General features: G+C 42.4%; 1 protein-coding gene across 1 annotated transcript in view; it reads left to right on the forward strand.

Moving 5' to 3' along the window:
* The window catches only part of TMC2 (transmembrane channel like 2), an 88,682-nt gene that overhangs the window by 36,911 nt on the left and 25,316 nt on the right, over positions 1-26,455 (forward strand). Inside the window, exons 5-15 of the mRNA XM_082428579.1 lie at positions 656-737; positions 1,142-1,248; positions 5,842-5,940; positions 8,901-9,043; positions 11,240-11,387; positions 17,282-17,470; positions 18,575-18,754; positions 20,418-20,567; positions 22,551-22,679; positions 24,125-24,192; positions 25,012-25,251. Of these exons, the coding sequence (XP_082284705.1) occupies positions 656-737; positions 1,142-1,248; positions 5,842-5,940; positions 8,901-9,043; positions 11,240-11,387; positions 17,282-17,470; positions 18,575-18,754; positions 20,418-20,567; positions 22,551-22,679; positions 24,125-24,192; positions 25,012-25,251 (1,535 nt within the window). The remainder of the gene's footprint in view (positions 1-655; positions 738-1,141; positions 1,249-5,841; positions 5,941-8,900; positions 9,044-11,239; positions 11,388-17,281; positions 17,471-18,574; positions 18,755-20,417; positions 20,568-22,550; positions 22,680-24,124; positions 24,193-25,011; positions 25,252-26,455) is intronic.

Consider the following 26,455-nt stretch of genomic DNA (forward strand, 5'->3'; position numbering starts at 1 on the left):
TTGACAAATTTTCACGCAGCCAGAAGACAGACAGCTATTCAAGTTTCTGATTGGTACAAAGTGTCGGAGCTGGAATAGACCATGGAAAGGGGCATAATGCCTTCCTAACTACTTTTAGGAAAAAAAAAAAAAAAGACAGGCTGCTGTTTCACTAGGAGAAGAATGGGAAACCATGGGCTGAGATCTCTTTACCACTTCCACCAGCCTTGTAGTTTAGCAACAGTTCCTATCAGATTAAGGCACTTGGCTGTCTGCCAAATGTAGGTATGAGAGTTGTGAGATTTCTTTTTTCCATTGAATTTTTGGTTTAAGATGAAGGAAGTTGTATCAGAGTTTGCTAAGCCAATTTGATTCCCCAAATCAGAAATTATACACAGACTTTCTAAGTTCATATGTAAAGTGTCCAAACCTGAAATTTTATCAGCACTATAGACAAATGCAAAGTATTATGTTGCCCTTGCTTCTCTCTGACTCACACCTGACTTTGGAAAGTGAAGATGTGCGCATCCACCTCTGACAGCCTAGGCTCAACAGCTCCAACATGGCAGCCTCACCCACGTGTCAACATGTCAACATCCACATGCACCTCCATCCTCCCCTCCAGGCCCCAAGGCAACGTGTTAATGAACTGAGGGTGTTGCCTGTTTAATTTCAGAAATGGGTCAAGTTTAAAAGAGACTTTGATAATTTCAAGACTCAATGTATTCCCTGGGAAATGAAGATCAAGGACATTGAAAGTGAGTATTTTGGTGTCACTGTTTTTAGTTCGTTTGCTGAAGGGCGTTCTTGACTAACTGATTAGGTTATGTTATAGGTTCTGTTGTACTAGAAAAAAGATGAAAGCAGAAACTAACACACCATTGTAAAGCAATTATACTCCAATAAAGATGTTAAAAAAAAAAAAAGAAAAGAAAAAGGTGAACTTTGGACTAGTCAGACCAAAATTTAAAATGTGCTTCTTCACTTCCTGAATGTAGGAACTTAGGCACATCGGTTAAGCCCTTTTATTTATCTAGAAAAAAAAAAAAGGGATGTATATTCCACAGACTGACATGAAAATTGAATCTATCACACACATAAAGTCCTCCTTTATGATAATGTCCTTCTGCAACACTTACATCCACCATCTTTCTCTCCTCAGGTCACTTTGGTTCTTCAGTGGCATCATATTTCATCTTTCTCCGATGGATGTATGGAGTTAACCTCGTCCTTTTTGGCTTAATATTTGGTCTAGTCATAATCCCAGAGGTAAGAAAAGAACTGCTTACAACTTCAGATAGTGTTGAGGCTTATCATGACAGCCATCTTCATTTATATAAATCAAATACTCTGTTTTACAAAGAATCCGTCATTCATTTTAAATTCTGTACTCACATCATTTGCCCAGATAGCCGAGTACAAAGAATGGAACCAAAATATTTCCATTTCTGAATTAACAGGTGGACCCTACATTCTTCTACCTTTCCTTTTACTTTAAAATTAGTGGAGAATTAATATCTCAGTGAGTTTTTTTCTCTTTCACCTTGAAAAAAAAAGAGATAGAATGCATTATATAATTTATTACCCCAAAGAAACCCTGCATTTGAATAGCACTCCTCACTGTTCTCCCAGATACAATCTTATTATGGGTGTAGGCAGATCCTTACCTATAGCTTAGTAATTGAGAGACAAAAAAGGAACAAGTGACCTGTACAAATTTACGCAGTAAATTTGTAGTGAATGAGATTCCAGGTTTGCGGAGTGTTGGCCTGGGGCCTTTTCCAGGGCTGCCTGTGGTCCATTAGCGCTTAGCACAGTAATTGCTACAGTCCTGCCTGAACCATTTGGTGCTTGTGCTGGGTACACAAGTGAATTTACCTTTACAGCTTACAGGGTAATGGTATTTATGCATTTAGTATTTTTTCCTTTCAGGTTTATTAATTGGCTCTATGATAGGTTACTGATTCCTACTTTATTACAAATGATTCCATGAGAATATTAGAGTCAACTCTATCTGTAGTCACATCTTTGGGAAACTTTCCTGAACATCTATTTTTCACAAAATTAAAAGACTTCCATGGAATGTGAATTAAATCAGATTAGTTAGAAGAAGTTGAGGGCTTATTATAATAGTACTTGGTAGCAAAGGAGTGTTATATTATTGATAAAACCATTGAATTCTTTTCTACATTACCCAAAGAGTGTACTTACAATTTTGTTTATGTCATTAACTAACCTTTATACTCTTTTATGTGCACACCTGGAAATCAAGGATTATGAGTCAGTCCACTTTGTCCTATATATATATTCTTAAGCCATTGTCACTCTCCAATACAGAGATAAGGATTTTATTTTATTTTATTAAATGATTCCATATTAACATTTTTTTAAATTTTTATTTATTTTTGGCTGTGTTGGGTCTTCATTGCTGGGCGCGGGCTTTCTCTAGTTGCAGCGAGCAGGGGCTACTCTTCGTTGCGGTGCGCGGGCTTCTCATTGTGGTGGCTTCTCTTGTTGTGGAGCACAGGCTCTAGGCACGAGGGCTTCAGTAGTTGCAGCACGCAGGCCCTAGAGTGCATGGGCTTCAGTAGTTGCAGGCTGTGGGCTCAGTAGTTGTGGTGCACAGGGTCTAGGGTGCGCAATCTTCAGTAGTTGTGGCTTGCGGGCTCTAGAGTGCAGGCTCAGTAGTTGTGGCGCGTGGGCTTAGTTGCTCCACTGCATGTAGGATCTTCCCGGATCAGGGATTGAACCTGTGTCCCCTGCACCAGCAGGCGGATTCTTAACCACTGCACCACCAGGGAAGTCCCCAGAGATAAGGATTTTAAACCTTCTGGCAAATGTGTACAAATGCTCTTGAAACAAATCTGGTTCTCCCCAGTATTGTCAGAAGTTAAATAGAAGTTTTACTTCTCCCCTCCATAACCAAGGAGGAGAGAGTTTTCCCCAGTAGTCACTGGGGAAATTTACTCTCACAGACTCTTTACTTTCTTCCTGGGAGTTTTTGATTCCAAATGGATTTATTTCCATGAGAAGAGATTACATTTAAATGCTGTAAGCATATAAGACATCACTAGAATTTTGCTATACAGTGGTCCAGAAAGGCAGTGTTTTGGGGAAGGTGAATAATTTTAAAAACACTGAGGGTTTTTTTTTCTCAAAGAAAACATTACATTTTATATAATTTATATATATTGATATAATTTGTAAATATTTCCTATCAAGGGGACATTTGTTTGAAACAATGAAAATTTAGTGATTGGTGCATTCCAATGAAGCAGCCAAGACCTGAACTGTCCAGGAAAGGACACCTTGATTTGATTGGCAGGTGTTTGGGAAGCTGTCTTGGAGTAGGATGGGAGAAAGAAGAGAAAGAGAGAGACAGGGAAAGAGTAGAACAGACAAGACTTGATGATAGGTTGGATAACAGCAGTTGAGAATGTGGGGTATCCCAAGATGCCCTCTTAATTAGGATAGTGGGAAATTGGCTTCGTGGGAATCTGACACATCCAAATTCACTGCAGGTAGAGTAGAGGAGATGACCTGTTGTTCAAGGACGCAGCTAACTTCAGGGCCCAAAGGTTTTAAGCCTAAACCTAATGATCAGATATTCCTATGGCTCATGGCTGTTTTAAGGCTAACCACGGTGACTCAGAGGGTCTAGGAATAAGAATGTTAGAAGTGCTCAAATGTTAGACAACTCTAACAGAATTTTTCCTCATACTCATCTTCTTTTGCCACAAATCCTTGATACATTTCAATGGAATCAAACTGCTCTGAATGCTTGAGTGAATCTTGTTCAGCTTTAATGACAACTGCCTGCAGATCCCAGAATGCCTTCATGGTCCCAGGAGAGCCCTCAGTTATGCTGCAGGAGCTCACTATCAAGGCCTTGCTACATGATGAGCTCATGTATTTCTTGTCTTAACACGGGCTGCATATGAAAATCACTTGGGGAGTTTTTTTTAAATACGAAGTCCAATCAATTGAATCTGAATCTCTGAGAATGTGGCTCTGGCATCCCTATATTAAAAGCTCCTATGGTAGGCAGGCATCTGAGATTGCCCCCAGTGATCCTCCTCTCCTGGTAGCATGCCCTTGTATAATCAATCCCCTCCACCTGATTAAGCCTAGACCTTGTGGCTTGCTTTTAACAAATAGAATATAACCAAAGTGACAGGCTGTCACTTACATGATTAGGTTATAAACGACTGTGACTTCCATCTGGCATTTTCTCTTGGTTCCCTTCTTGGCTCACATGCTTTGATGAAGCAACCTGCCAGACTGGAGAGGCCCGCTGGCACGGAACTGATTGTGGCTTTGGACAAGAGCCAGCAAGGAACTGAGGCCCTCAGTCCAACAGCCCATGAGGAACTAAATCTTGCCAACAACCAAGGGAGTGCATCTGGAATCAGATCCTGCCCCACCAGGCCTTCAGATGAGACCAAAGCCCTGGCAGACACCTTGACTAAAGCCTGTGAAAGACCCTGAAGCAAAGGACCCAGCTAAGCCCAACCCAGATTCCTGACCTGCAGAAACGAGGAGATAGTTTTAGGATAATTTGATATACAAAAATAGATGACAAATACAGCTCCCCAGGTTATCCTAATATGCAGCCAGGGTGTACACTGCTAGTGTACATTAATTAATTTAATTAAATAATTCTTTAAAATATCTTGTAAGTTCTGCTCTAGGGTTCACATAGGCAGCACTCAGTAAGCCTCATATTGGTACTTCCTCTAAAAATAACTATTAAAACTTTCAGATATATGGAAAGGTATAAAGAATGAGCCCATTTGCCTGCCACTAAGTTTAAAAATAAAAAATTACACACACACTAGAGTCCTCCATCTACTTCTGCCCAATTATGTTACCCACGTAACTCTCACAAGTGATCACTCTCCTGAACTTTCCATTTCAACTTAACATTTTAAAATGTATTGGCTTAAAGTTAAATAACATAGTTTCTTGTTTTTTAAAATCACTCATGTATCTGAAGTTATATTCCCTTTTGCATGATAGTGTAATTTTTTCCTCATTTACATTGAAGGTTTGTCTCTTTTAGTTACTTTATTAAAGAAACAACTTTGGCTTTGTTTATTCTCTGACATGTCGCATCCCGCAGCTAGGGATCCCGCATGCTGCAACTATAAGATCCCACACGTGGCAATGAAGATCCCGCATGCCACAGCTAACACCCAGAGCAGCCAAATAAATAAATATTTTAAAAAATATATATGACTGAATAAACAGGAGGGCACATTCGTGGAAGGGAAAACTTACTATCATAAAAAAGATCAATCCTTCCTAAATCAATATGTAAATTTAATACAATCCTTATTTTTTAAATAATTAAGGATGTGAATCAAGTCATATATATAAAAGGGTATTAATAACAGAATTATGTACACATGAAGAACTAGTAATACTCTAATTAGTCCAACAGTAGGGGATGTTGTAAGTAAGTTTATGGTACATACATGTGATTAGATATTTTAAAGTCATTTTATTTTGAAAAATACCATACACCATAGGGAATTGGTCATAAAATAATATTAAGCTAGATAATCAAGCTAAAACATATATAAAACTCAGAAACTTTGAAAGGAAATACATGAATATCTAACAGTCATTATCTTTAGGATGTGAAGGTGACAGGTAATTTTTTAAACACTCTTCTATACTTTTACACATTTTCTACAATGAGTATGTAATACTTTTAAAATCAGGAAAGTGATTAATGTTATTTAAAGGAAAAAAATATGGATGTTCCTGCTCTGAGAAGAGATTTAACCCACTATGTGCACATCTCCGTGTGTTTGTATCTTCTCCACGTGTAATTGTGTCGTTCTGTCCCAACACAAGGTGCTGATGGGCATGCCCTATGGAAGTATACCCAGAAAGACGGTGCCTCGGGCTGAGGAAGAAAAAGCGATGGATTTTTCCGTCCTTTGGGATTTTGAGGTACCATTGCCAACATGCCAATGCACTTCCATTTTGTGATTGTGGATAAGTGTGAAGTGTTTAATTATTGGAAAGCCAGTGCTTTAACCAAATGGGATCCTAGCACTGTGCAAAATGAGCTAGCCAACCATGTCTTCCTAGGCCCCCTTCGTGGGTCCTTTTATCACACACTCTGATAAACGTGACCTCCCCATGAGGCCACAGCTCCCCGCATTCTGCCAGATCTATGTAAGGCGATATTACAGGATGGTTTTATCTCAGCATAACCACAGTAAGACCCCAGGGCTATTGCCAGTCCAGCCTTTCCCCAAGCTTCACATGACATCTTCAACTGAATATCCTACCTGCTTCTCAAATCCAACAACTATCCACCCAAACCTACATCACTTTTTCCCATCTCCTTTCTTGGAACCACCGTTCACCCAGTCATTCAAGTCTGAAACCTGAAAGTCATCCCACATTTCCTCTCCTCACCACCACCCCTCACATCCAATCAATCACTAAATCTGAGCCTATCTACTAAACGTTTCTTAAACCAGTCTCCTTTTCTCCATCCCTCGCACCTCTCCTCGAACCTCACTGTACCAGGACCACCGTCAGAATCTTCTACCTCTCCTCCCTGCCTTGGCTTGTCTCCTCAAATCTCCATTCCCTCTGCTGCCAGGTGACCTTTCTAAAATGTAAACCTGACCCTGTCACTCCCCACCTCCGATATTCCTTTATTCCCACTCCCAGATGGAATAAAGCCCAGTGTTCTGAACTGGGTTTACAAAAGAATTGTTCATGACCTGGCTGCCTTCTACCTCTCCAGTCCCAGTCCCATGTCTGTCTAAGACCTCACACTTTATGCCCCAACATTATCAACTTTCAGGGAAGTCCAGTGCCTCCCTGCCTTTGCTCATGATCCTCTGCCTGGAACATCCCTCCCTCTTTTTGGAATCATACCCCCGTGCCTCTGGGGGCCTTGGTCTGCAGCTCCAAGGAGATCCAGAGGCAGGAGGCCTGGCTGTGGTGGTTCAAGCAACACATCTTGCTGCTGCCATCCTTCACTCTCGTAGTCAGATTCAAGACCCCTCAGAAATGTGTGAAAATGAGCTGGAGTATTTTTCTAAGTCATTTGGAACAGGAGTGTTCCAAATAACTACTATACCACTAAGAATTACATACTACTACCACTACATGCTACTACTAAGAATTTCCTTTATTCTTTATTTCACCCAAGGACCCCTGTTGAAATGTCCTATCCACTCAAAACCAACAATTTATTCAGCAATAATCCCATGTTGTACTTGTTATTGTTGCCAAGGGTAAATTTTTATTTTTCAAGTAAAAATTAAAATTTTGGAAAACTTATATCCATCACCATGACAGTGGCAGTTTCTCAGTAGTTAAATACTTTTCTGATGAGATCAATGGAGATATTAACAGTGTGATTTTTTTATATTGTATAAGAAATGTGTCAACATTTGGCATACGTTCGTAACTCAGTGAACCATTACTTTCCAGATGACCAATACATGATGTTACAAAATCATGTGCGAGTAAAAGATCCCACATCCTGATAGTAAAAGATAGAGCAATAGAGTTTTAAAAACTATATTTTGAGATAATTTTAGACTTACAGAACAGTTGCATAAATAGTACAGAGAGTTCCCATATACCCTTCACCCATTCACCTTATGATAACATCTCATATACCCATAGAACAATTATCAAAACTAAGAAATTAATCTTGATACAATATTATTAACTAAAATATAGTATTTATTTGGATTTCACCAGTCTTTCCACTAATGCTCTTTTTCTATCCCAGGACCCAACTCACAATCTCACATTGATTTAATTGTCACATCTCCTTACTCTCCTCCAATCTGTGACTGTTCTCTGTCTTTCAGTGACCTTGACACTTTTGAATAGTGCTGGTCAGTTGTTTGCCCCTGAATTTGGGTTTGTCTGATGTTCTCTCGTGATTGTATTAAGGTTATGAATTGTTGGGGAGGTAACGTGCCTTTCTCAGAGTGTCAAATCAGGGTTACATTATGTTGACCACTTGGTTAAAGTGATATCTGCCAGAATTCTCTGCTGTAAAGTTAGTATTTTTCCCATTTTAATTACTTAGTATTTGGGGGAGAGCAATGGATCTTAAGGTATGAAAAAGTTCATTATGTGATTCATATTCCACATTGCAACTAACCTTTAAGAAATAACTACTTAGTTATTGGGTTGAGGTATGATATCAAAGAAGAAATAGCCACAAGTATATGAAAAAAAACTATTAAAATTTGGCTCCCCTGTCCAACTACATATCTTTGTGAGGTCAGAATAATCCCCTGTTTTATATTCAGCAAAGACATAAAAGAAGTGCTAAAATTATAAGTTAATTTTACACCTAAATTATTATACCTAAAAAGTGCGCTAATTACACCTAAAGCCAATTATACCAAAAAACAAAACCAAAATGAAACTCGAAGCTCAGGTTGGATTGTGAGCCTTATCACATAGTTTTCTTTAGAAGTTTTGAAATACTGAGAAAGTTCACGGACTCCCTTCTAGTTCCAGAGTGTTAAATTAAGACCCTGGGCACGGGGTGGGGAGTGGAGAATTTGGAGCCGTGTGTGCATGTGCACACAGACGCACACACAGACACAGACACAGACACACATACCTTATCCCTAATTTGTCCCGAATGTTAACAACACTCTCCTCCCCGTGCTGTGTCTCCGTGCACTCTGTATAATGGAGAAATAGACAGGAGAAAGAAGAGGGCAGATGTGGAGACGGGCATAGACTCTGGAGCAACTGGGGGAGTGAAGGGAAGAACAGGAACATCGAGAACCCTTCCTTCCTCCCCTCCGGCTCCCATCACACTCCTGAGAAAGATACCCCAGGTCGATGGAATCGTCCGATGACTGTCACGTTGAGCTTACAAACCCAGAGCATTTGGCTTTGCTGCCCCACAGGGCTACATCAAGTATTCCGCTCTCTTCTACGGCTACTACAACAACCAAAGGACCATTGGGTGGCTGAGGTACAGGTTACCCATGGCTTACTTCATGGTGGGGGTCAGCGTGTTCGGCTACAGCCTGATGATCATCATTAGATCGTAAGTATGACCGTCTCATTTACAGGCTTTTAATTTTCTTCCCACAAACACCCCACTCCTGTGGCCACACTGTGCCTACTTACCTTCTTGTTGGGGATTTAGAGAGAAAACAAGGAAACAAATAAAGCAAATGCAGATTGTCATATGGGGTATAAAAGACACAGACAGGGTAATGTGGGAAGTTCTGGGAAATGGGATAGACAGTCCTTTACAGGAGGCTGGGCACAGCACTTTAGACAAAGCAAGAGCATGTGCAAAGGCCCTGAGGCAGCAAATATCCTACTGAGTCCCCAAAACTGTCAAAAAAAACAGTGTGGCTTGAAAGGGAACATGGTACCCATTAAGGAAAGGCTGAAGAAGTTTGCAAGGTCTGTTTTTGTTTTCCCCAGAGCTCAGCTTCCTCAGAAAAACCCTCTGCTTCTCTGTCTAGCTGGCATGTGAGAACTGAGCTGGTGCCTACAAAGATACAATGAGGCTAAATCAGTGTACATGGCAGTGAGTAACCTTGGTGTCCTCTCCAGCCCCAACTCTACTTGTCTCTGTGGTCAGAAATGGCTTTTTAATATGTCTGTGCCTCTTAATTCATGTTCTCTGAAGAAAAACTTTGGCCCAGCCCACAAACTGCCTTCTTCTAAGTCAGAGGACCCCAGTCAGCACAGGCTGTGCAGGGTGGGGACACAGTCTGTGCACAGACCTGACCACCAGGCCCACTCACCCTTCAGCAGAGCCACAAGAGAAGAACAGGGCCGCTGTGTGTGCACAAGAAACAGAGCGCCCTTGAAGCCCGGCTAGAACCCCCGGAAAGCGATGGGCGGGCCCAGCTGGGTTTTCTATCTCATCATCTCAGGGGAAAATGCTGCTGTTTACAAGAGCCTGCCTGGCACAAGACAGTGACCACTAGGTATATGTGGCTGCCCAGCTCTATCAAACAAAAGGAAAAAAAAAACAAGGAGACAGGAGAGACAGGCTTGGTTTTATTCTTAGCCTTCACATTGCTATGTTTTTCCCTGCCAAATTTAAGGATATGGAATGTTTCTCTGTTGAACCAAAAAATTAACTAAGGCAACCAGGCCCCTGGAACAGCAAATCCCAAAAGCCAACAGGTCAGATAGAGTCAGAGAGGGGCAACCCCACCCCCGTTGTATCTGATGGAGCCCCTGCCTGGGGTTCCATGGTTCCCACGGGACTGATCTCCAGGAAGCACAAAGAGAGTGATACCAACCAGGGTTCTTGGCTTCCTTAATCAATAGAAGTTGACTAGAGGCCAGATGAGAAATTCAGGCAAGGCTTTACTGGGGCCGCTGCTACAGCAGCTGGGGAGCAAGAACAAACAGCACGTTCCCTTGCTTGCTCACTGACGGGGGGAAAGCTTGTTTCTTATATGGGGTGAAGGTAGGGGCATGTCCAGGGGTCAGGCCAGAGGTGTGGCTTAGGTGTTTTGCCCATCCCTTAGGTGGTGTGTGCAGGCATGCTCAGTACCCTGCTTTTGCTCCCAATACCCTGCTTTTGCTCCTGGCTCTTCAGAAATGGCAGTTGGGATTTTTTTTTTTTTTTGTCTTTTTGTATCTTTTGCGTACAGAATTTGCCCCAACTGTGCATGCACACAGTTATTTTTAGTCCCATATAGTTTCTTTGTATTTTGTAGCTCAAGGAGAGGTGTGTCCAGCACTGCAGCAAAGGGTCCCAGGTCCCAGGCCTGTCTCAAGAGGATGAGGACAGGTAGGATGAAATAGGGGGCTATCAAGGCAGGTCCAAGGTACTTTCCTCCGAGCTTGCTTAAGAAAAAGATGTGTGTATTATCTGGTTGTAGTACTAACTGCCTCAGGGCTTATTGAATTTTACATCAGAAATATATGATTTTTATCCAAAAAAAACAGATGAATTAGAAGGGGATATTCTCTGTGAGAATGAAGAGTTCTAAAACATTTGCAGGTGAGTCAAGCCACAAGAAATCAGACGTCAGGGTAGAAAACATGGTTAGTGTTTTCTGTACCCTGCAGACTCATTGTTACACAGTTGACACCATGTGTGCACGCAGGGGACTCTGAATTTGGGGGGAAGGTGCTCTGGCTATCGGTAGCCAGATTCAAATCCATCTTGGCTCTTTCCCTTCACTGGATGTCTGCCACCTGTTTCCCTTGGGCTGACACAGTAGACACAGGGGCAGACATAACAACAGCAGTGTGCACCCTACAGGATGGCCGGCAACACCCAGGGCAGCACGAACGACGGGGAGAGCGATAACTTCACATTCAGCTTCAAGATGTTCACCAGCTGGGACTACCTGATCGGGAATTCAGAGACAGCCGACAACAAATACGCCTCCATCACCATCAGCTTCAAGGTAGTCCCTTCAGGGCCATTCCCACTTCCCGGGGGAACTTTGGGTCCCTCCTGTCATTGGGAGACTTCTCCCAGCTGGGGCATGGGAAATAAGATCCCCGATTAATTTGTGGTAAGAGCTTTACCAGAAGTGGGAGCCTAGCTCTCAAGCCTTCAAGAAAGAATGCTCATGGCTGGTACCCACCATCTGTTTCTTAACATGGCAGAGAATCATGGAGTTGGTCCCTGGTTCTGCCTCTTTCCTCGTAGAACTGCTTTCTGCTGGAGGAAGTGAAAGGACACACTTGGGGCAGCCGTTCTCAACGTTTACACATATTTGTATGATCTAAGGAGCATTAAATATCTTCTGGGCCCCACCCCCAGAGATTCTGATGTAATTGGTCTGGGGTGGGGTCCTGGCATTGGTTTCTTGAAAACTCCCCCAAGAACACCCACAAAGAGTTGAGAACCCTGGTTTGGGGGTGTGGGAATAAAGGAATCAATTAAGTGTACAACTCCACACTTAATTATCTTATTAATTTGTTCACAAGAGAGATATGAGGTGGCCTACAGAATATAGAACGAAAGCAAGCCTGAGGGTGAGCAGATGAATGAAGGCAGAAGCACTGCACATCTCACTTTTCCCTCCATGACTGTAAAAACCATTCAAAGTTCTTTTTTATTTATTTAGTTAGTTAGTTAGTTATTTTTAACATCTTTATTGGAGTATAATTGCTTTATAGTGGTGTGTTAGTTTCTGCTCTATAACAAGGTGAATCAGCTATATATATACATATATCCCCATATCTCCTTCCTCTTGCGTCTCCCTCCCACCCTCCTTATCCCACCCCTCTAGGTGGTCACAAAGCACCGAGCTGATCTCCCTGTGCTATGCGGCTGCTTCCCACTAGCTATCTATTTTACATTTGGTAGTGTATATATGTCCATGCCACTCTCTCACTTCGTCTCAGCGTACCCTTCCCACTCTCCGTGTCCTCAAGTCCATTCTCTACGTCTGCGTCTTTATTCCTGTCCTGCCCCTAGGTTCATTAGAACCTTTTTTTTTTTTTTTTAGATTCCATGTATATGTGTTAACATACGGTATTTGTTTTTCTCCTTGTGACTTACTTCACTCTGTATGACAGACTCTAGGTCCATCCACCTCACTACAAATAGAGCTCTTTTTTTTTTACTTGAAGTATATTTGATTTACAATGTTGTGTTAGTTTCTGTTGTATAGCAAAGTGATTCAGTTATACATATATATTCATTTTCATATCCTTTTCCTCTATAGGTTACTACAAGATATTGAATATAGTTCCCTGTCCCAGTAGGACCTTGTTGTTTGTCTATTTTGTATATAGTAGTTTGTATCTGCTAATCCCAAACTCCTAATTTATCCCCCCCTTTCTCCTTTAGTAACCATAAGTTTGTTTCCTATGTCTATGAGTCTGTTTTGTTTTGTAAATAAGTTCATTTGTAGCATATTTTAGATACCACATATAAGTGATATCATATGGTACTTGTCTTTCTCTTTCTGACTTACCTCACTTAGTATGATGAGCTCTAGGTCCATCCATTATTTCATTCTTTTTTATGGCTGGGTAATATTCCATTGTGTGTGTGTGTATGTGTGTATGTGTGTGTGTGTGTGTGTGTGTATACACCACATCTTCTTTATCCATTCATCTGTCAATGGACCCTTAGGTTGCTTCCATGTCTTGGTGCTTATAAATAGTGTTGCAATGAACATTGGGGGTGCATATATCTTTTCAAATTAGAATTTTTGTCTTTTCCAGATATATGCCCAGGAGTGGGATTGCTGGATCATGTGGTAACTCTATTTTTAGTTTACTATTCTCCACAGTGGCTGCAGTTCCCACCAACAGCATAGGAGGGTTCCGTTTTCTCCACACCCTCTCCAGCATTTATTATTTGTAGACCTTTTAATGATGGCCATTCTGACAGGTGTGAGGTGACACCTCATTGTAGTTTTGATTTGCATTTCTCTGATAATTAGCATGTTGAGCATCTTTTCATGTGCCTGGTGGCCATCTGTATGTCTTCTTAAAAACCATTCAAAGTTCTTGATAGTCCAGTGCTTCTCCTGTCTGATCAGTCAGACTTTCTTACCCCAGGACCTTGTAGAGGTCAGATCTACACCACAACGGTGCTTGGTTGTCTTGCCTTCTTCTCTCTCTTCTCTCCTGGACCTTCTGGGAGGAGAAGTGGGCTGCTGCCCACTGATACCAATCGTTGCCTACAGAAGGCAGGTACACCCACCAGGGACAGGGCTTGGGCTCAGCAACTCACTACATGGGTTTCATGAGCCCCAGAGTCAGCTTGGCAGTGGGTAGAGCAGGGAGCGGGCTCAGTTCTCCTTCTCCTTCTCCTTCTCCTTCTCCTTCTTCTCCTTCTCAGCAATGGGAAGCCTGTGGTGGAGCATCCAAGGGCAGGGTAGGGGTCAACAAAGGCTTTGACCCTTCCTTCAGGACTACTAGAGAGAGACAAAGAAGGTCAATGCCTGTGAAGCACTTTGAACATATGGGAAGGAGAAGGCTTCTCCTCTGAGTCTGTTAAAAACCACTTATATAACAGGGCACATGTTGTGAGAACTGTGTGCATTAATGTATACTAACTGCCTGATGAGTTAGTTGAAACTGAACCCGAACACAATAACTGTTAATTGATTGAAAAATCTCCTTCCTTCTCCCAAGGCAATAGAAGTAAAAACAAAAATAAACAAATGGGACCTAATCAAACTTACAAGCTTTTGCAAAGCAATGAAAACCATAAACAAAACAAAAAGACAACCTACAGAATGGGAGAAAATATTTGCAAATAATGCAACCGACAAGGGCTAAATTTCCAAAATATACAAACAGCGCATACAACTCAACAGCAAAAAAACAAACAACCCAATCCAAAAATGGGCAGAAGACCTAAATAGACATTTCTCCAAAGAAGAAATACAGATGGCCAATAGGCACATGAAAAGATGCTCAACATCACTAATTATTAGAGAAATGCAAATCAAAACAACAATGAAGTACCACCTCACATGAGTCAGAATGGCCATCATTAAAAAGTCTACAAATAACAAATGCGGGAGAGGGTGTGGAGAAAAGGGAACCTTCCTACACTGTTACTGGGAGTGTAAGTTGGTGCAGCCACTATGAAAACAGTATGGAGGTTCCTCAGAAAACTAAAAATAGAATTACCATATGATCCAGCAATCCCACTCCTGGGCATATATCCAGACAAAACTAGAATTCAAAAAAGATACATGCACCCCTATGTTCATAGCAGCACTATTCACAGTAGCCAAGACATGGAAACAACCTAAATGTCCATCGATAGATGAATGGATAAAGAAGATGTGGTACAGTGGAATACTACTCATCCATTAAAAAGAACAAAATAATGCCATTTGCAGCAACATGAATGCAACTAGAGATTATCATACTAAGTGAAATAAATCAGAAAGAGAAAGACAAACACCATATGATATCACTTATATGTGGAATCTAAAAAATGACACAAATGAACCTATCTAGGAAACAGAAAGAGACTCATGGACATAGAGAACAGACTTGTGGTTGCCAAGCGGGAGGGAGGTGGGGGAGGAATGGAGTGGGAGGTCGGGGTTAGCAGATGGACGCTTTTATATATAGAATGGATAAACAACAAGGTCTTACCATATAGCGCAGAGAACTATATTCAATATCCTATGATAAACCATAATGCAAAAGAATATTTTTAAAAAGAATGTATATGTATATATATATATATATATATATATATATATATATATGTATAACTGAATCACTTTGCTGTACAGTAGTAATTAACACAACATTATAAATGAACTATACTTCAATTTAAAAAATAAATCTCCCAGGTACTTTGGTGTCCGGGAGACCTCATTTTCCATCCTGGCTCTGCCATATACTAATTGTGTCTTTCTATGAAAAACTTACTAATGCAGGATACAAGGTTAATAGTAAAAAAATCTATTGTATTTTTATACACTAGCAGCAAATAATTAGAAAATAATTTATTTCCATTTTCAATAAAATGACATAAAGTACAAAAAATTCCAAGGAATAGATTTAACCAAAAAAAAAAAAAAAAAAAATGTGTGAGACTGCCTACACCAAAAAGTACAAAACATTGCTGAAAGGAATTAAGAAACTGTAAATAAATGGAAAAATATACCATGCCCATGGATTAGAACAGGGGTCAGCAAACTATGGCCCAGGGTCCAAATCCAGCCTGCTGCCTATTTTTGTAAATAAGATTTTATTGAGACAAAGTCATGCTCATTTATTTGTATATTATCTATAGTTGCTTTCATGCTACAGTGACATAGTTGAGTAGCTATGAGAGAGACCACACGGCTTGCAAAACCAAAAATATTTGCTATCTGGTTTTTTAATAGAAAAAAACTTGGCCAGAACTTTTTTATTAAAAAAGCCAGCCGCGGGCTTCCCTGGTGGCGCAGTGGTTGAGAATCTGCCTGCCAATGCAGGGCACACGGGTTCGAGCCCTGGTCTGGGAAGATCCCACATGCCGCGGAGCGACTGGGCCCGTGAGCCACAGTTGCTGAGCCTGTGCGTCTGGAGCCTGTGCTCCGCAACGGGAGAGGCCGCGATGGTGAGAGGCCCGCGCACTGCGATGAAGGGTGGCCCCCGCTTGCCGCAACTGGAGAAAGCCCTCGCACAGAAACGAAGACCCAACACAGCCATAAATTAATTAATTAATTAAAAAAAAAAAAAAAAGCCAGCCCCTGGCTTAGAAGACTTGATATTGGCCGAGTCGGGTGGCATATGGGATCTTAGTTCCCCGACCAGGGATCAAACCTGCAGTGCCTGCAGTGAAAGTGCAGGGAAGTCCCAGAAGACTCAGTATTTTTCAGATTCAATTCTAAACTCCTTGATCTATAGATTTAAAACAGTCCCCATTGGATACTGAGATCTCTCTGGGCATTAGTAGCTGTAACTGGATTTTTGTTGGGATTAAGGGATGGTGAGTGTTCAGCACCACATCTAACACACAGTAGGTATCCAGTAAATCTAAGCTTTGTCACTACATGTACCAAAGTAGAAGTAACAAGAAAAAATGTAATTTTTTAAGATTCCTTTTTTTCTTCCAGTTTTATTGAGATATAATTGACATACAGCACTGTATAAGTTTAAGGTGCACAGCATAATGCTTTGACTTACATACATCATGAAATTATTACCACAATAAGTTTCATGAACATCCATCATCTCGTATAGATACAAAATTAAAGAAATAGAAAAAAATATATTTTTCCTTGTGATGAGAACGCGGGACTTACGCTAACAACTTTCATATATAACATACAGCAGTGTTAATTATATTTAACATGTACCTTACATCCCTAGTACTTATTTATCTTATAACTAGAAGTTTGTATCTTTTGACTGCCTTCCTCCAGTTCCCCCTCCATCCACCCCATCCCCCACCTCTGGTAACCACAAATCTGATCTCTTTTTCTATAAGTTTGTTTGTTTGTCTGTTTGTTGAGTATAATTGACTTTCAACACTGTTAGTTCCTGTTATACGGCAGAGTGATATTTCTCTACAATTAAAAATGACCACCATCGTAAGTCTAGTTATAATATGTCACCATACAAAGATATTACTTAGTCATTAATTATATTTTCCACTTTGTACATTTTGTACTCGTGACATTTATTTTTCACCTGGAAGTTTGTACCTCTTAATCTCCCTCACCTATTCAAAATGTATTTTCTTAAAGAAAAGCATTATCCATATACCACCCCCTCTGAATTCTTTCATTTCTGGAAATATAGAAAGTAGTAATCTCAAGGAACCCAACAACAATGGTTTCTTGTTATTATTCACATCTCATTTTCACACATCAAGGAATCAATAGTGGATGAACAAGAGAGTAACAAAGAAGAAAATGTCCATCTGACAAGATTTCTCCGTGTCCTGGCCAACTTTCTCATCATCTGCTGTTTGTGTGGAAGTGGGTACCTCATTTACTTTGTGGTGAAACGATCCCAAGAATTCTCCAAAATGCAGAACGTCAGCTGGTATGAAAGAAATGAGGTGAGGAGGGCATCTCTGCTGAAGTGAATATTTCAGGAAAATACTGACATTACCCTGGTTCCCACGCCATTAAGCTGAATTATTGAATTCTGGACTATAGGACTAATTTTAAAAAGTGAAATTACATCGCTTATAAATCAATTGTCTAGTAATGCATGCGTGTGATTCTGGGCTTCCTTTTCTATTCCATTGGTGTATTTGTCTATTCTTGCACTAATAACACACTGATAAACTATGGCTTTATTGTATGTCTTGATATCTGATAGAGTGAGTTCTCTCATCAAGATCCACAATAACACACATTAAGTTTTTATTGCGCTTGCATTGAATCCATAAATCTCTCTTGGGAATTTGACATCTGTGGTAGTTGGCAAATTCTTCCCATCCTTGTATCCACATTTTTTTGCAATGTGATTTTCTAGCTCCTCCCATGAAGAGGTGGAATCTGTTTCCCATCCCTTGCCTTAGTCAGTGAAACAGTAGCAACGACGATACAAGCAGACTTGAAAAGTGCTTGTATTTTGGAACTTGTTCTCTTGGGAACCTGAGACCTCCACCATGTGAATGATGCCCAGCTAGGCTCCTAAATGATGAGCGGCACATGGCCCAATTATCTCATCACCTTAGGTGACAGCAAATCCACCACCAGATGTGTGAATGAAGCTGACCCCAAAGGCCACACCCTGCACCACATCCCTCTACTGTTGTTTCTGTTCTGTGATCTGAGTTTCTGGTCTTCCATGCTCCTGAGAGGAGGTGATTCTTACCTAGCTCACAACTTTTACAGAACACAAAGCACTGTCCCATATGTTAATTCATTTACTTCTCAAAGATAGTTTGCTATTTTTATCAATGCTAATAGCAGCAATCGTGATGACAACCAGTCACAGAGCAATTAGGATCTGTGGAACACACACTGACTGCTCAGGGCTTATTAGTGCCTTCACCAGGGTCATACAGCAAGTTGTGGAGACCCCGGGGCATTTCCAGAGGCAGAGGAGGGGGCAAAAAGGAGATGGAGATGCATGGCCCTGGGGGTGCAGAGATGGTGGAGAAGCAAGTGATATTGATGACAAAACTAACCCAGCTCTCCCAATTTCTCAGGTAGAAATTGTGATGTCCCTGCTTGGGATGTTTTGTCCCCCTCTGTTTGAAACCATTGCTGCCCTGGAGAATTACCACCCACGCATTGGACTGAAGTGGCAGCTGGGGCGCATCTTTGCACTCTTCCTGGGAAACCTCTACACATTTCTTTTGGCCCTGATGGATGACGTCCACCTGAAGGTAAAGACCACAAACATTCCCCCAATTCCTAGTGCCCACCAAATTTCTTTTTTAAATATAATAATTTCCTTGTGCATAACTTATATTAATTTAAAAATTTTTGGAAAGGTCAGAAAAGTAAAATGAAGAAAAATATCACCAGATTCCTATGACCCAATTGTTAACATTTTGCTTCAGTTCTTTACTGTCTTTTTCTTAGGCTTTTTCACATCATCTGCATCTCATTTGGTACCCTTAATATTTTATCTGCAGGCTTTCCCGTATTGTTTCTTAGCTGCCATAAATGTTTACCGGCCCAGTATGCGTCCACTGAGATGATAAGTCATGGTTGAGTTAACCTTTCATCACTGCTCACCAGATGGTTATGGCGTACCCACCAAGCCAGGCCCTGGGGGTACAGCAGAGAGCAAGACACGCTCCTGTTCCAGGGGAGACAGACTCATTCATCGAAGCATGCTGGGGCAGGTGCTTCAGTGGGAGCAAGCCCAGGGCAGCGTAGCAGTGCACAGGAGGGGCTGCAAACCCCACCGTGGGGGATCTTAGCGGACCTTGGAGAAAGCAGAGGGAACAGCTCACGCACACAGGGAACTATGAGTTAGCTGAACGATAGAGTGCAGGGGAAGAAGTGGAAAATGAAATTGGGGGACGGGCCAGATTATGATGCTCCTCTTCCCCACACCTCCCTCCTCATGAACTTTTTCCAGGAAAAAGGAAAACAGGAACAGCAAGCTAACTGCAAGTTAGCTAACAGGAACTTAACAGGAAGCTACTGGAAGTTTCTCAGCATGGAAGTGACTGGATCTGACCCTTACCTACTCTCCACCTTCATTTCTTGCTTCCCTCCTACCCTAGTAAACTCCTTCACCCTCCTGAGCTTCACATTTCCTCCACAGGGCAAAATTCTCTCTTGCCTCTCTCTCCACCCTTCTCCCCATGTTTGACTAGTTGACTAATCCTCCTGCGGTTTGGCTCAGATGTCACTGCCTCCAGGAAGGCCCTGTTGTCTGATGTGGATTTCCTCAGTCCCCAAAGAAAATTTCCCACAGCTCTTATCACTCTGGTCTGTAATTGTCTGTTCGTCTCTGTCACTTACTAGACAGTGAACTTTCTGAGGAAAGCTCCATTCACTCCTGTGTCGCTCCTGTTCACTCTTGTGTCACCATTGCCTTATATGCCCAGAATAGACCCTGAATAAATTAATCTCTGCCTTATATGCCCAGAATAGACCCTGAATAAATTAATCTCTGCCTTATATGCCCAGAATAGACCCTGAATAAATTAATCTCTGCCTTATATGCCCAGAATAGACCCTGAATAAATTAATCTCTGCCTTATATGCCCAGAATAGACCCTGAATAAATTAATCTCAAAAGAAGAATGAATAACTGAATGGATGGATGGATGGACAAATGGATGAATGGACAGATGAATAATAACAGAGAAGAAAACTTCCCGGAAAAGACCCAAGGACTTTAGCCAGTTGCCCCCCTCTCCTCTATAGATTGAAAGGCTGGGGAGGGCATTTCTGGAGAGACCTGTTGAGGGGTAGGGCAGGGGCTAGATGGTAGGGTTGTGGCATATGCTGGCTCTATTTGTTGTTCCTGTGGAAACATTGGACCTTCCCTGGCTCCTTCCAACCCCACATCTCCATCTTCCATTCTAGCTTTCTAACGAAGAGACAATAAAGAACATCACCCACTGGACTCTGTTTCACTACTACAACTCCTCGGGTTGGAACGAGAGCGTCCCCCGGCCACCCCTGCGCCCTGCAGATGTGCCCCGGGGTTCTTGCTGGGAGACAGCTGTGGGCATTGTGAGTAGTTACGCTCTCCTGAAAAGGTGACCCCTGTTCTCAGTTCTTCGTTATCCCTTCTTGATGTTTCCATTTTTAAGCCACCAAAATGTCAAGCTAGCATTTCTTAGGAAAGTTCCACATTTTCACGTTACCTTTTTTTCAGTGTCCCACATATTTCTCTCTGTGCTTCATCTAGTAGTCTAATACCACTTGGATTTATTTAGAGTTTTACTGCAGATTTCACTGAAAGCCTGAGGTTCTCCACCTGGAAATCATGAATACAACTCCTAAAAGTTGTATACAAGATTTTGTGTGTATATGCATCTGTGCATTTTTCTGTAAAGAGAATTAAAGGTTTTCATTAGAATGTCAAAAATTAACAACTACCATTTCCCCTTATCCACTTTCGCTACTGTTCCTGTAGCTTACACAGTGTGGACTTCAAAGGCTAGTGTTCTTTGCCTTCCTAGGCAGAAACTTGAAGTATTCACAGGTAACACAGGAATCAGCTGCCTTCTCTTCCTCAACTCCATCTTTTTGCATGGGGTTTCTATTCATCTGCCACCCCTGAAGAATCCATGCCCATAGAGCATTGGACAACAGTGTTTTTAACTGAGGTTGATGAAGTCCCATAGAGGAGAGGATTATATCACACACTTCATCAAACACTGCCTACAAGTCCACCAGCAGATATTTTCCTGAGGCAGGGTTTCCTTTCCACGGGGTCCTGGGGGCTTTTTCTCCCTGCTTCCTTCACAGAAGTCTCAGACTCATGACTTCTCATCTCCTCTAGTCTAAATTCCCCCATTCTCTTCAAATCGTCCTCATCTTTAATGTGTAGAGCAACTCACATTTCTAAACCCATCACAGTGTGTAACAGAGAAAGCCTTCAAGTCAGTAAAACCTACCCTCTTTAGAAGACAAAAGAGAGTTCATTACCTACATGATTCCTTTGGAATATTCTGCTATAGAATTTCTCTTTTCCTTCCTCACATCCTTGGAAGGCATCTCTCTTGCCCTCCTCCCTGAATGCCTATCACTGATTAAAACTTGTTTCCTTCTGAGTTTGTTGGTAATGATGGGTTTGAGGCGTTATGTCCTGCTCACCTATGTCCACCACCACCTTCACCCCAGGCCCCAGAGCATCACCTTGCATAGACGTGGAGACCTGATACAAGTCAGTTTGTGTTTTACTTAAGAGTAATAGTCTGAATTCTTGTTAAGGAAAAACCCTGAAAACTCATCAGCCGTTCATCCAGCAAGCATTTATTAATCATCTTGGAAGATACAAAAATGAATAGAGCAGACCCTATGTCCCCTGGGAACTCCAAGTCTATTAGATGTCTTAAAGATTGTGACGAAGTCAGGTAGATCTTTCCAACTTTTCAAAAAAAATTAATAAATTATATGTACTCTACACATCAAAGATAACTTTGTTCCTTTGCTTTTGGCTCTTCTTCTGTGTGCCTCTGTGGAAAACCTACATTATTTTCTCTACATACCCACCCCCAAAAAAAATCCAATTAGCAGGGGGTGAAGAAAACCAGCTGCTGTCCCCAGGGACAATGGTCAGATTCAGTCTTAGCTGGGGCAGCTGGCACTTCAGAGCAGGTGGGGGAAGCAAGGAGTGAGCCTTCAGATCCCACATCTATGCAATAGTGCTGATAACTACCAAATACTGGGCATTGCCAACTGCCAGGCAATTTGCATACATAATCACTAACTTTCCCAGTAACCCTGCAAGGTTAATGTTATCAACTTCAAAAGGTTCAGAGACTATCCCAAAGCAATAAATTAGTAACTTGTAGAGCTGGAACCTATAGTAAGCATTTTTCAAAGCATGGGGTCTTTTATCTGCACCACCATTCTGCCACCATTAATCAGAGGGTCACAGAGAAGAATACGAGTGGGTGGGGGAGCATTGGCATGGCTGCAGTCAGTTGGGAGAAGCAGGCATGGTCAAACCCTGACCATCCCCTTTCTCTATGTTCCTCCTTGCAGGAATTCATGAGGCTGACAGTGTCGGACATGCTGGTAACGTGTATCACCATCCTGCTGGGGGACTTCCTGCGGGCTTGTTTTGTCCGGTTCATGAACTACTGCTGGTGCTGGGACCTAGAGGCTGGATTTGTAGGTCACCACTTCATGGGCGTTGTGCAGAAAGGCGTTCCAATCATCCTCTCTGATATAGTCAGATGCATTCTGTGCATTTCTTTAGACGCTTAATGACAGTCTCTACTCTGTGAAGTAATATTTAATTTTTTCTAAGCAGGACACAAAATCCAATAGATAAAAAGTTTTTTTAATATTTTCAAATGTTAAATTTTAAATTCCCAAGATTTAACCCTCCTATATTTGGATTCTGCATGTTTCTTCCTTTAATCCACGCTCACCTGACTTTCCTTCTCTCTCTCCTCACTTTGTTTTCCTCCTTCTCTCATTCTTGTCACTTTTTATCTCCATTTCCGTAAGACAAATTGGGAAGCAGGTTTAAGCTGGCCTCACAAAGACCCCGACTCCCTAATACTCACACACTTTATGTTCTTTCAAACAGTTGACAAATTTCCAAAACTCTGAAAATCAGAGTCAGGTTGAAAATCTGCATCTGGCTGAGGTGGTTCCTTTCCATGAAGAAGAAGAAGATGAGAGCGGGGCTTCCCTGCTGGCGCAGTGGTTAAGAATCCACCTACCAATGCAGGGGATACGGGTTCGATCCCTGGTCCGGGAAGATCCCACATGCCACGGAGCAACTAAGCCTGTGCACCACAACTACTGAGCCTGCGCTCTAGAGCCCGCGAGCCACAACTACTGAAGCTTGTGCGCCTAGAGCCCGTGCTCCGTAACAAGAGAAGCCACCACAATGAGAAGCCCGCGCACCGCAACGAAGAGTAGCCCCTGCTTGCCACAACTAGAGAGAAAGCCCACGTGCAGCAACAAAGACCCAGCGCAGCCAAAGATTAATTAATTAATTAATTTTTAAAAATGATGAGAAGGAGAAAGATTGGAGGAGAGATTTATTTTGTTTTTAAAGCTTTCTTTACATTTGACTCATTTAATTATTTGCATTTTGTTATTTATTTCATTTACTCCTTGCTTATAATTTCAAGTTACATTTCTGATTAGAACATTGATAAAACGTTCTCTTGGGGCCTCCCAAGGACACACTGTCAGCCTGCAGGCCATAAAAGGTAAAAATTCTCTCTCTGTTTTTTTTTTTTTTTAGTTTGGCTATGCTGCACAACTTGCGGGATCTTTATTTCCCGACCAGGGATTGAACCCAGACCCCTGCGGTGGAAGTGTGGAGTCCTAACCACTGCACTGCCATGGAATTCCCAAAAAATTCTCATTATTTTAATTGGAGAAGACATTGAAGAAAGTTTCAAGTTTGAGAACTTCAAAACTCTTTTTTTAAAAGTTGAAAACATGTTAAAGAAATAGAACTCTGAATCTAAGTTTCCTCTCTGGTCACCAGAGCAGGCTCTTTGGGGTGGAGTGGCTTGGTCAGTTGACTGGTAGTGGGGTCTGGTGGACACGACCTAACAGACTTTCTCTCCTCTCTCTCTCTCTCCCTCCAGCCCTCATATGCTGAGTTTGATATTAGTGGAAATGTGCTTGGTTTGATCTTCAACCAAGGAATGATCTGGTGAGTTATCCATTTCCTCTGGTGATCACCTCATCTGGGGAGTCAAAAAAGCTGGAATCCCAGACTTTGCCTCAACCAGCTAGAGAGAGGCTGGACAAATCATCTGGCCTCTCTGAGCTCCCTTCTTTCACTTGAGCAGGACTAGAGGAGAACCAGGACAGTGTCTGGCCTACCCACTTGCTACCATGTACGTAGAGAGGGGAGAGAAGAGCTAGGGAGAGAGAAGGAGAAAAGGAAGAGGGAGGAAAGAGGGAGGAGAGAGGGAAGAAGGAAAAAAGGAAAAAGTAGGGTGCAAAGAAAGAAGAGAAGGAAAGGGAGGGAGGGAGAAGGAAGGGAAGGAAAGGAAAGAGAGAAGGAGGGAGGGAGATAAATGAACTGAGGAACTTCCCTCTGAGAAGGAGTTAGAGGAGGCTGCCTGACTTCAGCCAAACGCTTTCAAAGGCTCATAGCAAGCCAATATCCAATTCTTTTAATTTAAGGACTTCAAATACTTTTCTGAGCAGCAATGCTGTTTAATGGAGACCATGGAGAAACAGACAAGAGACCATGTAATTTGCTCCATGCCTGGCGGTGGGGCAGTGGTAAAATCCTGGCCAGAACCCAAGCCAGGAATGCTCAGGGAGTCCCTGTCCTGAGGAATGGATGGCTATGGCTTGGTGATAAATGTCCTGGTTAAATGGGAGGCCCCTTCCCTTGGGACCTACAGAGAAAGCAACAAGGCCTCCTGCCCCTAGCCCATCAGTCCCGTTTCCTTCTGCCGTCCTTCCCCGGCCTCTCCTACTGTTGAGCCAACCAGGTGTGCGGTCTCTGCCCTTCCAGGATGGGCTCCTTCTACGCCCCAGGACTGGTGGGCATCAACGTGCTGCGCCTGCTGACCTCCATGTACTTCCAGTGCTGGGCGGTGATGAGCAGCAACGTCCCCCACGAACGCGTGTTCAAAGCCTCCCGATCCAACAACTTCTACATGGGCCTCTTGCTGCTGGTGCTCTTCCTCAGCCTCCTGCCGGTGGCCTACACCGTCATGTCCCTTCCACCCTCCTTTGACTGCGGGCCATTCAGGTGCACAGTCTCAGTTGCAGGGGAGCACCTCCTCTCCCAGGGCAGTCTGCTCAGAGATCTCAGGCTCAGAATTCCGGTTCTGGTGTCACTTCAGCCTGCAAAAGGCCATGGAGCTTTGGGAAAATCATTAATGCTGTTCAACAGAGTTTTCTGCAGGATGGAGATGTTCTATGTCTGTGCTATCCAATATGGTAGCCACCAGCCACATGTGGCTGTTGAGTACTTGAAATGAGGACCAAGAAATTGAATTTCTAATTTTATTTCATTTAAATTAATTTTAATTTAAATAACCACCAGTGGCTAATGGCTACCACATCGGACATCACAGCTCTAACCTTTTAACATATGGATAATCTACTGCCCTGGATTACCTTGCCGTGGGATGAGTAACGGGGCATTCTGAAAATGAAATGACCATACATTTACAAGTCCCATTCAAATGTGAAGCCGCTACTGAGACTCTTGACAGGGTCCTCATGCTCTACAGGGCACTGTAGGCTCAAGGTATAAGCCAGACTAGTTTCAGAGACTGGACATTGTATATAAAGAGCTAAATAATTATGTAAGGAGGTAGATGGAGACAGAATGTGCATCTACTGCTCAATTTCCAAATGTGACACCCTCTGAAAACAAAGCCCTTTCTTTTCTGCATAAAAAGGGATTCTGTGGTTCAAGAGTTTGGGACATGCTACCCCTTTCATCTACCACCTCCTCACTTAGAAATGCACAATGCACACTCCTTTATTCAAGGCTCTGAAGAAACGTGCAGTGAGAGACCGTGTGCAAGCCGGTGCTTCCATCCCTACTGACCACAGACCCTTGCTCCATGGAACACCATCTAGGGCAGGGAGGAGGGTGAGGCTAGTAAGGTGCCCACCCTGCACTTGCACAACCCCGAGGGCAGTACCTCCTTAAACTGTGCACCCCAGGGCCTCACCCACCTCACTCCAGTCCCAACCCTGCCTACTAATGTGGATCAACATGCTTTGGGAAATGCTGAACTGACACTTCTCAGTTTATAACGGACTGACCTTGATAAAGCCCTGTGCTTGGTGCCCCACAGCAAGGGCTGTGGGAGCTCAGAGGAGTCGTTAGCAGGAGAGCTCACAGCAGAGTGTGATGGGGCTGAACGGGGGTCCAGACAGAAGGAAAGGGGGGCTGGATCCAGAGTGGAGGACCATGCCGAGCGGCAGGAGGCCTGGGC

This window comes from Balaenoptera physalus, assembly GCF_965194825.1.
Source record: "Balaenoptera physalus genome assembly, chromosome: 16".
In the NCBI taxonomy this organism is placed as follows: Eukaryota; Metazoa; Chordata; class Mammalia; order Artiodactyla; family Balaenopteridae; genus Balaenoptera; species Balaenoptera physalus.